Here is a 17151-nt window from a genome sequence, read left to right on the forward strand (position 1 = left end):
TACTGAATCTCAAGGCCTCCGGACCTCAAGGCTTGATGGGAGGCAGGGGCCCTGCTCCTCTCGACGCGCACGTGCCCACCCAGCGCTGGCCCCACGGGATAGAGGAGGGACCGAGAGGTTAAGTGAGGAGCCTCAGAAAAGGCTCGTGAGTGCTACAATCAGCGTTATTTACCGCAGGTTTGCGTTATCTGTGAGTTACAGATCTGGGACTCCGCTTTCCCCTCCATGCCCCGGACCCTTCCAGCCAAGAGACCATACTGCCTGGGCACCAAGCCCAGCTGACCGCCTTGCTGAGCTGGTTAAAGCACCTGCAGGGTGCCTCCTGGGCGCCTCCTGGGCCCGGCGCTGGGGCCGTTCAAGTTAGTTTCGGCTGTCATCCCCATTTTACAGAGGAGGAAGTTGAGACTCAGGGAGAACTCACTGCCCAGATTGACAACCAGGGTCGTCGGAGTCCAGCCCTTGTGCACCCCCCATCCATACCCACTTCTGTGCCTGTACCCGCCCGACTCGCCCTTTGCCTTCTCCGTCCCAGATCAAGGGCCCTGAGTGGACAGTGAGGACCGCAGTGTAGGGACCGGGCCCCCCTTTCTGTGCCCTACGTGGCTGGTGTCCCCTGAGTGCTGAGCAGAGGAGAGAGCTATAAACCAGCAGGCCCAGTCCGCAGTGGAAGATGAAGTGCCGATGAATGAGAGCAGGAGGTGCTGACTCCTGTTTGTTTAGCCTGGGTGGGGGAGGTCAGGGAGGGCTTCCTGGAGGAGGCACAGGGGCTACAACAGGGGCAGGGGCTGGGGGCGGGGCACAGCCGGTGCAAAGACCCAGGAGCAAGAAGGAGCCCTGCCTTCCTCCTCACCGCCCCCCACCCCCAGCTCTCCCCTTCCTGACCGCCCCCGCCCACACCCATCCTCTCCTGGCGGCTCCTCCGAAGACCGGAAGTTGAGGTGGGAATCCAACCCGGCAGATGAGGAGAAACTTCTCCAAAGGGGAAAAAAAAAAAACACCAAAACCCTCACACACATTAATTCCATTGTTTCCACTCCCAGATCCTGCCTGTAAAACAAAAATAAAATCAAAATCAAACCCCAGCTGGGAGGCTTTCTCTGGCAGAGCCTTCAAGTAGGGGGTTGAGTGGAGGAGGCGCTCAGACGCCACCCCTCTCCCCTGGGGGGAGACCCAGTGCCTCTGGCCCCGTGCCCCCGCCAGCGCCTCAGTGGGGTGAGCACCGTGGACCCGGTTGCCTTCCTTGGCCAGGTCACTCAGACCCCTTCACACCCATAAAACTGAGGGCCTGGGCACAGAGTGGAGCTGGGATTGGAATCTGGATCTTTGTGACCCCCATAATGCACTAGCTGGCCCCGGACCCCAGGGTGCCGGGAGCAGGTGAGGAGGGGGAAGTGTCGGCAGGCTGCACATCCGGCGGGCTCTGCTCACACGTCCAGCGGCGGGGAGCTCGCTCCTCACAGTCCACCATCTTCGCCCATTTGCGTTGTCAAGACTGTCCACTCTTGCCGCACCCTGGGCCTGGTTCCTAATCTCTGACAGCAACACACCAGGAGGTTCTGTCGGGAACAGGAGTGGAGCGGCAGCCTTGCTCAGAAATGGGAGCAAGAAGTGGGAGGCCACAGGAGGAGAGTTAAATCTGGCTACTGTGGTCCCTCGGGGGCGTCCCCTGGAGCCTCCCTCTGTCCCAGGCCTCTCATGGCCCGGTGGGCAGTGTCCCCGTCTCAGGCCAGGCCCAGAGGGTGCGTCTTATCTCCCTAGGGTCCTCTGAGGTGGGCGTGATTAGGCCCATTTTACGGATGGGGTCAGTGAAGCGCAGGATGCTGCCAAGGCCGGCCAGGCGGGACCCCAGGCGGGGGCCCCGGCGCCCCCCTTCCCACTTCCCTCCAGGGCTGACCTCGGCGGCCCCTGGCCGGGCTTTTCCCAGAGCTGAGGCCGGAAGCGCAGGTCCCGAGTGTTTGTTCAGGCCAGGCAGGGGCTCCGGGCAGGCGAGGAGGAAACGGCCGCAAGATGTTTGTCCAAGTGGGGGGGTCAGGATCCACAGCCAGGAGTTGGGAAGGAAGTGCCAGACGAGAAGTCAGCCGGAGTCAGCAGACCCGGGGCCCCCGGCCTCTCCTGTGGGGGCAGGGCTGCACACAGTAGGCACCTGCTGGGTAAGGAAGCCAGGGCCCCACGCCCACCCCTCCTCTGCTGCACCCTTCCAGCTCCGTCCTTTGGGAAGACCTCCTGGCCCCGCACCCCGGAACAAAGAGTCTGGCTGCAGCTCCCCACCCACCCTGCCACCCAGGTCCAGCCAGCAGCTTCCAGCCTGGACTGGGCAGTAGCCGCCTCACTGGTCTCAACCCTCCCCCCACCACTGCCCCCCGCCACCCAGTCTATTCCCCGCCCGCCTCGGCGCCAGAGGGATCCTTATTAATATGCAAATCAGATCTTGTCTCTTCTCGCTCAACACTCAGCCAGGCCCCCACCTCCCCGAGAGCAAAAGCCATCTGTCAGGGGCTGAATTGTGTCCCCAGAGTCACATCCTCAAGTCCCAACCCCCAGCACCTTGGAATGTGACTGCATTTGGAGATAGGGCCTTTCAAGGGGGTGATTAAGTTAAGTCGAGGTCATATGGGTGGGCCCCAGGCCAGTGGGACCAGTGTCCTTATAAGAAGAGATTAGGACACAGACAAGTCTCCACACAGACCGTGTGTGGCCACAGCGATCGGGGGCCATCTGCAGGCCAAGGAGAGAGACGTCAGGGGAAAGCAAACCTGCTGACGCCTTGACCTTGGACTTCTGGCCTCCAGTGAGCCCGGTGGGACTCTCTGTGGCCCTATGGGCTGTAGCCCACCAGGCTCCTCCGTCCATGGGCTGTCTCAGGTAAGGATACTGGAGTGGGTAAGCCAGTCCCTTCTCCAGGGGATCCTCCTGACCCCAGGAGTCCAGTCCGGTCCCCACATTGCAGGCGGATGGTTTACCGTGTGAGCTATCAGGGGAGTCCTCTGGCCTCCAGAACTGCAGAAAAAGAAATTCCTGTTGTCGCGCGGCGGTACTCTGTCTCTGCCACCGAGGCCAACCAAGGTGCCCTCTCCCCCCCGTGCCCTGGCTGGTCTTGGCTCCTCCCACTGTCCCCACGCTCTCTCTTGAGTCCGCCTGGCACGCTGTCGCTCCCCGGCCTTGGCTCTGACTATTCCGTCTCTTACGCCCTTTCCCCGGGCCTGCCGCCTTCTCATCACTCGAGTGTCTGCTCACACGGCCCCCTTCACAGGGGTGCTCCCGGCTCATCGGGGCTGTCAACCACCTCTCCTGACAGACTGGCACCTCCACCAGGGCAGCGGCTGGTGCTCCGTGCCAGAGTGCCCCGCATACAGCACAAATGCAACGAGGGCCTGCTGAAGGCCGGGAGGCAGGCCCCTCCTGGCCCCACCTCCCCATCTTCCTAAACTCAGAGCACAAGGGGCTTGGGAGGCAGGGCCCGGCCTCCTGGTGCCGCCGGGTTCGTGGTCCAGCCCTGGGCACGGCCTGCCTGCAGGGTGCATGGGCTCGCTGCCTGCCTCCCACATCCTGGGCTTCCAGACAGCACCTGTGTTCACTCCCCTCTTTCCTCATTTGCTTTTCAATGGCTCTTCCGGAGGCTCTGCAGTAGGTGGAACGCAGTCCCCCCCTCAAATTCATCTGTTAACTCCTAATCCACAATGTGATTGCATTAGGAGGGGGAATCTTTTGCAGGGTGAGCAGTCGTGAAGGTGGGGCTCTCGTGAATAAGGATAGTTGTTTTTAGTCGCTCAGCCTCTTTGGGACCCCGTGGACTGTAGTCCCCCAGTCTCCTCTGTCCATGGGATTTCCCAGGCAAGAATACTGGGCTAGGTGGTCATTTCCTCCTGCATAACAGTGTAAATATTCTCATGTTTGACATCTGTCCATTTCCCTCTAGCTAAATTACATCTCGATAGAAAAAAAACAAAGCAAAACCTTTTTTTTTTTTTTAAGCCACCACTCCCCTTGGCCACGTGCGGGACGGGTCTGGGGGTACTCATCTCCTAGGGCGCCGCCGTCGTGGGGGCCGCGAGAGGCTCCTTGCGCGGGCGCTGCCTGGTCCCCGCCCGGGACGTGTGGCCCCGGGAGCCGCGCCGGCCTCCCCAGTGTCCCCTTCCACCCGCCGGGGCTGGGAAGGGCCGGAAGCGGCGCCGGGTGGGCGAGGGCCATTGTCCGCACGTCCGCTCCGGCCCCGCCCCGCATTGTGCCGGGGGTGGGACCCTCCGCGGCCCGGGGCTGGGGGTCCCCCGGGTCGCGCAGTGGAGCCTCCCCTCGCCGGTGCCGCCCCCTCCTCGTTTGCAGGATGGAGGCCAGAGCCGGGGACCGAGCCCCGCGTACTCCTGGCTCCGGACTCTGGCCAGCACTCTGTCCCCAGAGACCAGGGTCACTCGGCTACCCGCTCCTCCCTTCCCCCTTGGGGCTTTGAGCCCCTCTGAAATCACAGACGCCGGTGGGGGTGGGGGGTGGTGGAGGGGACATTCCCTCGCCGACGGTCACGTGTCTGCAAAGCTGGGGAATCGAGGAGACGGGACAAACCCCGCTGTCCTCGCCAGCGCCCCCGCTTTGTACCCGGGGAACCAGAAGGTCGCGTCCGCAGGAGGCCCCCATTCCAGTGGGGGACGGGGGTAGAGGGGGCGCAGAGCATCCTTCAGACGACAAGTGACTGCGCGGTTGCACAAGCTGGGAGACCGGCGAGGGAAGGCTCAGCGAGAGGGGTGGTCGCCGGAGGCTCTGGGCAGGTGACGTCCTGGCAGAAAGCACGGGAGGAAGAGGCAGCCCCGGGCGGCAGCCGGGGCCGAGGGGCCGTGTGGACCGAGACCCGGGGCTGGGGGAGGAGCCTGGCGGGAGGGAGTGAAGTCAGAGAGCCGATCGTGGGTGCCCAGACTTAGGCTGCATCTGAGTCAGACTGGATGAAGAGACGGGCCAGCAGTTTGCTGAGAATAGAGAAGTCAGGAAGGCTTCGTTTCCAGCCATGCTCGACGACAACGTGCCCTCTCCCGGCCTCGCTTTCCCTGGTTGCAGAAAACATCCGGGTTGGAGGAAGCTCTAAAACTGACTCCCCTCCAACCAACATTACCGCGACCTCGCCTTGGTTGCACAAGAAAGGCGCTCGCAGTGGTCCACAGATGGCGGATGGACCTAGGAATGGAAAATCAAACCTGCCCAGCCAGGGATGACCTGGGCGGGAGTCTGATCCGCCGGGAGCCGCTGCGGGAGGCGGGGAGTTTAAACGTCTCCGCCAGGGAGGGTGCGTTTCCCGCAGTAGCCGCCAGGCGGCGACAGAGACCGGGCCTGCCGCGCCAGTCTTTTTATGAATCGTTTTCGAAGTTACAGAAAAATTCTGAGAACAGTACAGAGAACTCTACGACCCCTTTCTTAACTCACATTCATCAAGCCCCCCCACTATGCATATTCAAGTCCCCCTCTCCAAGCATCGGGACAGCAAATTACAGACATGTTGCCTCTTGAGCCCTAAGTCCTTCAGTGTGTGTTTCCCAAGAACAAGGACATTCTATTACACAACCGCAGGAGAGCTTTCAAGATCACGCAATGTAATGGTGATGCAAGACTGTTATGTACTCTGCAAAATATTATTCAAATATTGCCAGTTGTCCCGACGAGGTCTTTTATAGCATTCCCGTACCCCACTCCCATTCCAAATTCCGGATCATATTTAGTTGTTCGTTTTTATTTTAAATGAAATGTATTCACTAAGCCTTCTCAGGCTGAAGTATTTGGAAAAGATGCATGTGAAGAGTTCCAGCCTCACCCTCCTTAACCACATGGCCCCGGGGCAGGTCCCACTCAGGTCTTCTCTCCTGAAAGGAAGCAGATTCTGGGCAGGGTGTGTGGGAGAGGCGGAGCGGCCAGAGAACGCACTTACAGCCTGAGATGGATTCCCTTTTTCATTCTTCCTGGCCTGAACCGTTTCTCCGGGTCCTTTGGCCAAGGGCTGCTCTCCAGCCATCCACCACGGGTTTCCAATGACTCCTTGAGGAAACAGCTTCTCGCTTTGGGAAGCAAAGGCAAATGCCCCCAGCTGGCAAGCCAGGGGAAGTCCTGCGCTGGGTCTGGAGAGGAAGAAGGGCTGTGAGGGCTGCCAGTACTGGGAGATAAATCCTTTGGCAGGTCCAGTGGTTTCCATTTCTTGCTTGTGACAAAATGGCAGGAGGGCCCAATCCTTTTGTCAGCTAACAGAGAGTAATCATAATATCTTTAACTTTTATTATGAAAAATGGAAGCATGCACAAATAATAACAGGAACCCTCATTTACCAATCACCAAGTGGCAACATAAAATAATTCTTTATGATGGATTACTACTGATTTCTGGCATAAAACGCAAAGGGAGTTAATTAACATTCCTCCAGTACTCCTTCCTTCCTTTTCTGTTCCTTATCTATGTGACAAGATTTCTGAGTGCTTATAGCTGTAAAAATAAGAATGAAGAAGAGGTGGAGCTGCAGAAATAAGTAATACTTCTCCACTGGTACACAAGCTGGGGGAAATCCAGTTAAATCATTAAAAATGTCATGTGTAATAATCCTTTGTGTAATCAGTATCTCTCAAAACTTATAATATTTATAGTTTTGATCAATCACGTACTAGTATCTGTAGTCATACCTTTCCAGAATAACAGTTTACACTTAGTGACTTAGGATCACAGGAAATTTTTAAGAATTTAAAACCAGTTTATATCCATAGTTGTTGTCACAGAGAAGATGGTGTGATCAATAGGCGACTTTCAGGCATGAGAATACGCTGTTGAGGACTTCCTGGTGGTCCAGTGGTTAAGACTCTGCACTCCCAATGCAAGGGGCCCAGGTTCAATCCCTGGTCAGGGAACCAGATCCCACATACCACAGCTAAGACCCAGCAAAGTCAAATAAAAAAATTTTTTAAGTGTATTGTTGTTTAGTCGCTAAGTGATACCTGACCCTTCGACCCCATGGGCTGTAGCCCACCAGGGTCGTCTGTCCGTGGGATTCTCCAGGCAAGAACACTGGAGTGGGTTGCCATTTCCTTCTCCAGGGGATCTTCCCGACCCAGGGATCGAACCTGCGTCTCGTGTATCGGCAGGCGGATTCTTTACCACTGAGCCTCCAGGGGAGCCCACAAGGATAAATTACGCTGGGCTAAAACTTTGTGAGAAGAGTGGAACTGAAGTCAAGTTTCAGAGAGAAAAAAATGGCATGAAACCTCATTAATACAGAGGAGCTTGCCTGTGGGCTGTTTACACGCATGCCGGTGGAGTCACTATGCTCTTCAGCTTCACGGGATGCATTACGCAGAGTGATCAAACAGTTCAAGCTTACAGTGTCAATATTTAAAATACCCCTGGAAGTACATCCTGTGCACCCACCTTGGCTTCGACATTGTCGACGTTGGTTTTGAACGTGTCAGAGGGTGCGGTGTTGCTGAATTCTTTCGCGGGGGCCGCCAGCTAGCCAGTTTGCAGTTCTCCGATGGGTGGGTCCAGGCAGCGGGCTCTGAAGTGTCAGGCCAGCCTCCCTGCAGATGCAGGCTCCTCTGGGTACTTGTCCCACGTCTGGGAGATGTCTACCTCACCGCTGTCTCACACCTGAGACCAGTGAGAGTCCCAGGTCTCAGAGCAGAGAGACCGGCCCCTCCCCAGGTCTGCTTGCAGTCCCAGCGGGGCCGACAGTCACGTAACTGCTCGACCACCACTCACAGTGTGATCGCGGAGCCCCGTTCCGCTGCCGCTGGGCCCCGGACATGGAGAAGGGACTGAAGACGGCCTCCTGGTCTGTCTGGGGGCTGCGGGGAGAGGGGCTGCTCAAGGAGGCCCTCTGAGAAGCGGGGCTCTCTGAAGGAAGAAGAGAAACTCCTAGCAGACAAGAGGGAGGACAGGGCAGAGACAACAGCACGTGCGAAGGGGCGGAGGCGACAGCACGCGTTTTGTCAGTGAGGCGAAGGGCGGCCAGGACACCGGCAGGGCCGGTGGGCTTTCACCGAGTATCTACTGCCTGTGGGCTGCTGATCTGGGTCCCTGGCGAGGTGACTCACGACGCCCTCCTGGGTTTCCATGGTGGCTCAGACAGTGGGAAAAAAAAAAATCTGCCTGCAATGCAGGAGACATGAGTTCGATCCCTGGGTCGGGAAGATCCCCTGGAGAAGGGAATGGCATCCCACTTCAGTGTTCTTTGCCTGGAGAATCCCATGGACAGAGGAGCCTGGCGGGCTACAGTCCCAAGGGTCGCAGAGAATCAGACATGAATGAGCACACAGGCAGTCTCTCGGGCAAGACCCCGACCTCTCTGACCTCATCAGCAGAATACACCGTTCACACGACACTGCGCCATATGAAATGGTCACTTTTATAGCTCAAAAAACAGTTGGGTGTTGGAATTTCCACACAGTTCCTCCTTAGATTGGGCCCCCAAAGTGTGCCTAGTTAAGAGGAGCATAAGTGAAGTCGCTCAGTCGTGTCCGACTCTTTGCAACCCCATGGACTGTAGCCTACCAAGCTCCTCCGTCCGTGGGATTCTCCAGGCAAGAATACTGGAATGGGTCGGCATTCCCGTCTCCAGGAGATCTTCCCAACCCAGGGATCGAACCCCGGTCTCCCGCATTGCAGGCAGACGCCTTACCATCTGAACCACCAGGGAAGTTCAAGCGGAGCATAGGTATGTCTTATACACGTGAACCCCGGCGAGGACCCCATGGCCGGCTGCAGAGCTGGGCCGGGGCCCGGGGTGCTGGGCTGTGCCCGTCTCACCTCTTTGCCTGTGTGGACTTGCTCCCGCCGACAACTCTCACAGACTTCATACTCACCCGCTTCCACAACCCGGGAACTAGAACTGACCCTCCCGGTCCCTCGCGTGGCTGTGACGATGGGCCACTACTGTGCAGACGGCACGGCTGAAGTGCGGGGCCGTGTGGTCCTGGAAGGGAGGAGGCTGGCAGACTGTCTCTTACGAGTCCACCGTCACGTGCATCTCCGGGCTGCGGATGATGAAACCCAACTCAAACTAGCTTCAGCGAGAAAGGGAACTTACTGGTTCATGAGAGCTTCCCCGGTGGCACTAATCGTAAAGAACCCGCCTGGCAAGAGATCCAGGTTCGATCCCTGGGTCGGGAAGATCCCCTGGAGAAGGGCATGGCTACCCACTCCAGTACTCTTGCCTGGAGAATCCCATGGACAGAGGAGCCTGGTGGGCTGCAGCCCACTGGGTCGCAGACAGTTGGACACGACGCGCTTGTGAGCACGCAGGCACTGGCTCCTGAACTGGGAGCTTCTAGAACTGAAACTGGCTTCAGGCATGGCTGCATCCAGGAGTCAAACTCGTCTGGCAGGAACCTGTTTCTCTCGTCCCTGTCTTGGCCTTGCCTCCCTCCCTCTTGGCCTCGGGCTGTGTTCCTGGCAGCCCTGGGCACACAGGGTCCCTCTCGGTAACAAAGGGAAGAGTTCCTCTTTCCCAACTCAGCCAGCAAGAGCCTCCGGACCGACGCTGACTGCCCTGCCTGGAATTACTCGTCCGTCTCCTGAGCCAGGATTGTGGGATTACTTCGCCTGAATGGTGGCGAGAAGGAATGGAGGAGGGTGTTTCCTGACCTAGGGCTCGGTTACCGGAGGAAGCCATTCGGTGTGGCAAAAACCACACGTAAACTGAAGATGCCATTCAGTGAGGGGGCTGCTGTAACGGAGAGGCTGGCAAAGCTGTCGTCCCCCGAGTGTGCGTGGGGGAAGTCAGGGCAGGCTCCACAGGGGACAGGCTGCTCGCGTCCCCAGAAGGTCACACACAGAATTGCCACATGAGCCGGCAAGGTCGCTCGTAGGCGTACACCCCGAGAGAACTGAAAGGGGTTCTTTCAGCGCATGTGGCCCTGCGCCCATGGCCGCAGGATGTCTATGTAACATATAGCACCCAGACGGGGGAAACGGTCCCAACGGCCACCAGCCGGGGACGTGCGGCCTGCCTCTACGATAGGGTCTGGTGCCGCCGTGGGGGGAGTGGAGTGCCGACCCACGCCACAGCACGGACGAGCGCTGAAAACGCGCCGAGGGAAAGGCCCCGTCCTGGATGATAGCATTTGTAGAGAACGTCCAGAACCAGGAAACTCACAGGGACAGAGCCCAGGGCAGTGGTCGCAGCGTGTGGAAGGGGGGACGTGGGGGAACACCCGCTCGTCAGGTGCGGCGTGTCCTTCTGGGCGAGGACACAGTTGTCACACTAGACAGAGGCCGCGATGGTCGTGACCCCACCACCCGCCAAGCGCCACCGAGCTGTTCTCTTTAACGTGGCTCCTTTTAGCGGCAGGAGCCACGTGGGGCCACGAAGGCGGCAGGAAGCCCTAGCAGCGGCCGAAGGAGCAACAAGGAGGTGGAGGAGGAAGATGAGGTGTTCACGCACTAACAGGAGGAAGAGGGGAAGGAGCTAAAAGTGAAGGCCTCGGGGCAAGGCCCCCAGTCACTGGTGGAATTGAGAAATCTGGCCAAAAGGGAAGCTGTTCCTTGTGCCTGAGGCGACGACGACCCTTAGTTCCATTCCTCTCTAAGTGCCTGGATTCGCTGCCACAGTATCTGTTGCCACCTATAGCTAGAAGTGTTGTCACAGAACCTATTCTACATTTAAGAACAGACTTTTGTAAAACACACACACACACACTGGTTCGTCTTTAGTTCTTCTCAGCCATTTCTGCCTCAGCTATGAATGCACATAAACCCAGTCCAGAATCCTGCCAAAGTGTGTTCTTAAGTCTGTGTTCTATCCTGATCTCTGTACCACCTGAAATCAGACCAACTCATTTGAAATGAGGAAAAATAAAAAAGGTTCATTTTATGTCATGTGAATTTCACCATAGTTAAAAAAAATTTTTTTTGACCAGGAAAAAACCCCAGAAGGACAAATAATGTATCAGTTCAGTTCAGTCACTCCGACTTTGCGACCCCACGAACCACAGCACTCCAGGCCTCCCTGTCCATCACCAACTCCCAGAGTCCACCTTAACCCAAACCCAGGTCCATTGAGTCGGTGATGCCATCCAGCCATCTCATCCTCTGTCGTCCCCTTCTCCTCCTGCCACCAATCCCTCCCAGCATCAGGTTCTTTTCCAATGAGTTAGCTCTTCGCATCAGGTGGTCAATGCTACCTGGTTATTTCCTCCCAAAGGATCCAGTTTGAAGAGAGACGGGAAGGCAGGTGTGTGGATGAGGCCAGACTGACCACATGTTGGTGACTGATGACTGAGGATTTAGGAAACTATTCACGAACGGTCCCTGTTTGAAAAATTCCTTAATAAAGAGCTAAATACAAGAGTAGGAGCTGTCAGGCAGTCAAACTGGGTTGGGGGAGGTCACTGCAAGGAGGAGAAGAGGAGCAAAGAGGACAAGGTGTGAAGGGAGCGTCGGGGACACCAGCCTGAAGACCTGGGCCAAGTCCAAGGTCACACCAAGTCCAAGCTCACACCGCTTGTGGGAAGCCAGGCTTCCTTCTCTCTCTCCTTTCTCTTTCTTTCAAATAAAATCTTGCTGCTCAATCAGCAGTCACAAAGCCCAAGCACCTATCGTACTTATTGGTGGGGACCCAATAAGTCCTGGTCACTGAGGACCCAGTTAAACTTGTGAAGGTCACTCAGTTGTGTCTGACTGAGTGTGACCCTGTGGACTGTAGCCCGCCAGGCTCCTCTGTCCATGGGATTTCCCAGGCAAGAATACTGGAGTGGGTTGCCATTCCCTTCTCCAGGCGATCTTCCCGACCCAGGGGTTGAACTTGCATCTCCTACATCAGCAGGCAGATTTATCACTGAGCCACCTAGGAAGCCCATAAAAAAAGTGGAAACAGCTAAAATATCCACCAACCAATGGATGGATAAAAACGTGTATCCATACAATGCAATATGATCTGAAACATGAGACCACACAGATGATCCTTGATAACGTCCTACGTGAAAAAAGCTAGTCACAAAGGACCATGAACTGTGTGATTCCATTTATGTAAAATGTCCAGAAGAGGCAAACCTATAGACAGAAAGTAGATTAGTGTTCTTAGGGTTGGGAGAATAGCAGGGTGACAGTTTGTGGGCGGAAGGTTTTTTAGGTGACGAAAATGGTCTGAAATTAGCGATGTTGGACGCACCACTGTCAGTAGACCACTGAGCAGAACACTTTAAATGAGTAAACTGAATGTTACCTCAATAAAGCTTCTATTTTAAAAAAAGATTAAGTACAGTAGTCTGGGCTATTTTAGGGCAGGGGCAAATAGCACAACACTCCAATTACTCAAGTCAGCTTCTCTGGGTGACAACATGGTCATGATAATTAAATGAATTTCAGCAGGAAGTGTTTCATTTATGTTCTGGAAGATACCTACTGAAAATGTAAGAGGGGGAAAAAAATGCTTCCGGTGCATAAAACAGTGAGATTCAGGGTCTCTGAGTCCAAATCCTGCCTTTGCCATTTACTAGTGAAATGACTGGCCCAGAGAATAAAACCCAAACGCCTGAGTTTGCTTTCATCTGCAACATGGCAATTACACACCATCTCCTCTTCAGAGCAACTGTTAAGAATTAGAAATAAAACAAGTGTCACTGTGCCTGGCACAGACTAGGGATTCTATATGTAGCAATTTAAAAACTCCACTTTTTTTAACTTGGGAGAAATTTACATTTAGTTTTCCTTTCCCACATCGCCAATCACGGATTATGAGAGGCTTCTGTGTCTCCGTCAGGAAAACCCAGTGCAGCTGAGTGACTACTGTACCTAATGGAGAACTCAATCTCTGGTCACAGCGTTAAGAGCGCCTGGATTTGGTCCCACCGGCCTCTTTGAAATGACCTAAAATTTCACTTTTCAAAGAGCACTCACCTTGTGCCAGGCGCCGAACCAGGCATGGCCACGGACACAACACCATCCTTACCTGTGGTTGAGAAGTCACCAGGAGGGACTTCCCTGGTGGTCCAGTGGTTAAGACACTGCCTTCCAACGCAGGGGACGCCGGTTCGATCCCTGGTCAGGGAAGTAAGATCCCACATGTCTCAGGGGCAACTAAGGCCCTGCGCCACAGCTAGAGAGAAGCCTAACGCTCGCCCCAGCCAACAATCCCATGCAGCCAAAGACATAATAAATAAACACATAAAAAGAAGTCACCAGTGGAGTCTATCGTTAGCCCCTTGGCCCACTGTCCTTGCGTCCATTTGCTAGTTTCTGTCCTCTATGGACGGGACGCCCTCTCTTGCTGTTTCCATGCTCAGATTATTGTTGACACATGCTGATTTTTTTTCCCCCAAGCCAGCTTAAGAACTAGAGCTGGCAATAGAGAGCCCAAATTCTGGCTACTGGTTCCTTCATCAGGCAAGAATGAGAGACAGGACATAATCTGAAAGGATCCAGATGAGTGAGAGAGGTCCGTGTCCTCAAAAAGTCCTCAGTCTGTTAATAATAACATGAAGAATCGAGACCGTCTGTGGAGCTGGGTGAGGTACTGCACAATGATTGAATCTCGTCCTTACAACCTCTAAGGTATAGTGGTTATTATAACTGATTTTCTTCGTGGTTTGCTGTACCTTTTAATTGTCTCAACAACTACTGAAACGAGTCTTCTAAAAGAATATTCCTTGACATTTTTAAGCATTCTTTAATGCAGAAGCCTAAATCAGCTGTCAAGGACTCCTGTGGTAGAAGATCCCTTTTAGGGTTCTCAGGCCAGAAGCGACTTCCATTTATGTACATGAACTGAACTCTGAGCTTCTTATGCTCTCCCCATACCCCCACCTCGCAGATCAAAGAAAAACTTGAGCTTCTTCCGTTACGGGATCAAAAAGTCAAATGACCAAATACCTTGGACAGCGTTTCTCAGCCGGCCAAATGCCATGAGAAAGAGGCTACACTGCGAAAGGGCTACCGTTGCCTTTAAACACAGGGAGGGTCACTACACCGTGACACCTTCCTGCAGCCACAGGGTAAACCCTCAGCAGGGCATTCAGAATCTTTCAGAACCGCTGTTAGCTCTGTCCCTGATTCACGCGTTCTTCCATCATGCTCGCAGCCATCCGAGGCTCTCATCCGCTGCTGAAACCACTTGCCTTGGCCTTTGTCACCTGGGTGGTGTTTGCCAATACTGTTCCTTCAGTGTGCAAGGCCCACCTCACTCATCTCCACCCACCAGAGACGCATCTCTCTCAGCCCAGACACTGCCTCCTCCAGCCTTTCCCAACCGCCTGCTCAGAACGGCTTCCTCCTCTTCGCCCCCACACGTGGCCCCCGGCTCTCTTACATACAGCACAGGCTCCGGCCCCTGGACCCAGCACACCTCCACCGCCGCGCCTGGTGCAGAGTGGCCCCCAAAGGCTGGAGGGTGAGTCAAGGGCTGAACTGAACAGGCGGCAGCAGCTGCTGCAAGCCCACTGCCCCACATCCCCCTGCCTCGCCCCCCACCCCCCTGCCCGGGGCAGGGGGACATTCATCTGACCACCACACCCAGAAATCCAGGCTGGGAAGAAACCCAACGGGTGGTCCAAACTTGGCTCGGCTCGCCCTCTAAGGCAATCCTAAGTTACAATCTGGCATGAGGAAACACTGTCAACTGTTTCCTGCTTCTTCTCAATGGATCTATTACTTACAAAAAAAAAAAAAAAACCCCACAGGTTTTGATTTTTTGATTTAAAGATACACAGATACATTCATGTTTAAGAGATTCATACTTTACAATCAAACATCAAAGTCCTTTTTCACCACCATCCCTCCCACTCCCTTTCCCAGATGTAATTACTGGGAACAGTTTTAATGTGGTTTTCATTTCTATATACTTACATACATAGAGTTACGCAAACAAAACTACTGGGTTGGCCAAAAATTTGTTCGGAAAAAAAACTGAACGAACTTTTTGGTCAACCCAATACTTTGCACAGAAGTAAACAAATATTCTGTTTCACCACGGATTTTTTTCCCCCCATTTAACGCGCTACTTCACCCATGAGGCTGAACATTTTCTTTTGAATACTTATTGGTGATTCATTCCTCTTCCTGGGAACCTCTGCCTATTTTCTACTTGGTTGAGGATTTTCGCAGTTTGCATTAACCCTTTGTGGACACTCACCTTTTGTTACATATGTTGCACAGACCTACTTTCCACCGTATTCATTTACCACTTCCTAACAGTGTAACTTTGGGCAAGCCACTTAGCTCAAGCTGTGTTTCTCAGCTAGACAGTGAGGATGACAAGGCCTGTGTGGGAGGAATTCAGTGAGAACTCTGTGTCACAGGGATTTCCCTGGTGGCGCTGTTGGTAAAGAATCTGCCTGCAACGCAGCAGACCCAGGTTTGAGCCCTGGGTCAGGAAGATCCCCTGGAGAAGGGCATGGCAACCCACTCCAGTATTCTTGCCTGGAGAATCCCATGGACAGAGGAGCCTGGCGGGCTACCGTCCATGGGGTCGCAGAGAGTCAGACACGACTGAATGACTAAGCACACAGCACATGCCTGTCAAGTACCAAGCATTTAAGCCCAGCATTCGATAAAGATTCAGTGAGTGTTAGCGACTCTTCATTACCGAGATTTGGGGTCACACGTTGGCTAGGAGTTTAGTTTAGCTCGTAGAGTTTAAAAATAACACAGTTGACTCTTTCAGGTAAGGCAGACACTTTCTGGTTGGTCACACGCCCATTCCCTGCCTCCCTAGTCTGTTTTCTACACCACAGCTTCACAGATTTATGAGGGAAGCCCATTTCTAGTCTTTTTTACTCCATACTCCCAAGTTTTTAATGGATGATAATAAATCAGGCTTTGAAATTATCCATCATCTGCTGTCAGGGCTGCTCCGTGTGTGTTCCCACTGTTCACTGTGAGACTCTAGGACTTGTCACGCATGGGATAGCCTACCTAGGGCCCCTTGGGACTGGCCAGCATACCATCTGCACATAGCAGGCTGGTCCATATTTCAAGCAGCTTAAGGGCCTTCCCAGGTGGTGCTAGTGGTAAAGAACCCGCCTGCCAATGCAGGAGACACAGAGACGCTGGTTCGATCCCTGGGTTGGGAAGATCCCCTGGAGGGTATGGCAACTCAGTCCAGTATTCTTGCCCAGAGAATTCCATGGACAGAGGAGCCTGGCGGGCTACAGTCCATGGGGTCGCAGGGAGTCAGACACAACTGAAGCAACTTAGCAGCAGCAAGGGCATTCTCACAGCAATTTGAAAAGTTTTCCTAAGAGGCATCTCTTCCTTTCACATCATCCACCAGGCAGGATCAAGGTGGGTGAGATATCTCTAGCTGATAGATGGGAGGGAGGCCCAGAGTTAGCAAGCCAGAAGAGTGACCTAAACCTCTTGACATTTCAGATGCAGGGTGTGAAGGACCCCGTTTGGTGCCCTGTCAAAGGCGAGATCAGAGCTTCTCCATTTCCAGAGCCCTCCCAGAGATCATAAAAAAAACAACCATCACAGAAACTACTACATCGATACCATAACCACAGATGGAGATAGGCTACAAGATAACCCCTTGCCTGAATGCAGAACTTCAAATGGTACATGTTTTACTAAGCAAGTGTTTAGTCCCATCATAACATTTGTTGATTAACAAAATGGACATGGATTATCACACCCATTTCGGGTTATCAGGTGCTGAATGTGGAAGGTCCTGCCTCTAGAGGGCTCCCTCCTAAGAATGAAAAGGCAGTCTTGCGTGCCTGCGTGCTCAGTTGTGCCTGACTCTTTGCGACCCGTGGACTGTAGCTTGCCAGGCTCCTCTGTCCGTGGAAGTTTTCAGGCAAGACTGCTGGAGAGGGGTGCCATGTCCTCCTCCAGGGGATCTTCCCGACCCAGGGATCGAACCCACATCTCCTGCAGCTCCTGCATTGGCAGGTGGAGTCTTTCCCACTGAGCCACCTGGGAAGCCTTCAGGAGGCAGTCTTACCTACCAGTGTAGAGGAACTGTGGCAAAGTGCCCGTCTGAAATGAAGTATATACAATCCAAGGAAACTGTGACAGCTACCCAGCCATAAGTTATCAGTTATGATTTTGAGATACTGGCTAAACACACACACTCTCTCTCACACACACACACACTCACACACAGAGTTTCTAATGCACAAACTAGTGGAAAGTTTTCAGACCGACAAACTTGCAATGGAACTGAATATGCAAAAAAGAAGAGTAAAACAAACCCAAATCCAACCA

General features: G+C 54.2%; 1 protein-coding gene, 1 long non-coding RNA gene and 1 other non-coding gene across 3 annotated transcripts; 1 reads left to right on the forward strand and 2 right to left on the reverse strand.

Moving 5' to 3' along the window:
- Window positions 1-289: 289 nt before the first annotated feature.
- On the reverse strand, window positions 290-2346 carry LOC122424885. The gene is made up of 3 exons (XR_006264594.1): window positions 2273-2346; window positions 1895-2126; window positions 290-1556 (listed from the first exon to the last, which is right to left on the reverse strand). It is a non-coding gene; the product is annotated as an uncharacterized LOC122424885 (long non-coding RNA).
- A 95-nt stretch (window positions 2347-2441) lies between these two features.
- LOC122424884 lies at window positions 2442-8844 on the reverse strand. The gene is made up of 5 exons (XM_043443139.1): window positions 8814-8844; window positions 7711-7796; window positions 7381-7529; window positions 5903-6089; window positions 2442-2997 (listed from the first exon to the last, which is right to left on the reverse strand). Exons 3-5 carry the CDS (start codon window positions 7392-7394, stop codon window positions 2596-2598), a joined length of 603 nt encoding a protein of 200 aa, XP_043299074.1. The 5' UTR covers window positions 7395-7529; window positions 7711-7796; window positions 8814-8844; the 3' UTR covers window positions 2442-2595.
- On the forward strand, window positions 6791-6863 carry TRNAG-CCC. Its single transcript has one exon. It is a non-coding gene; the product is annotated as a tRNA-Gly (tRNA).
- Window positions 8845-17151: the final 8307 nt, after the last annotated feature.

The sequence above is a fragment of the Cervus canadensis genome, chromosome 22 (genome assembly GCF_019320065.1).
Source record: "Cervus canadensis isolate Bull #8, Minnesota chromosome 22, ASM1932006v1, whole genome shotgun sequence".
NCBI lineage: Eukaryota > Metazoa > Chordata > Mammalia > Artiodactyla > Cervidae > Cervus > Cervus canadensis.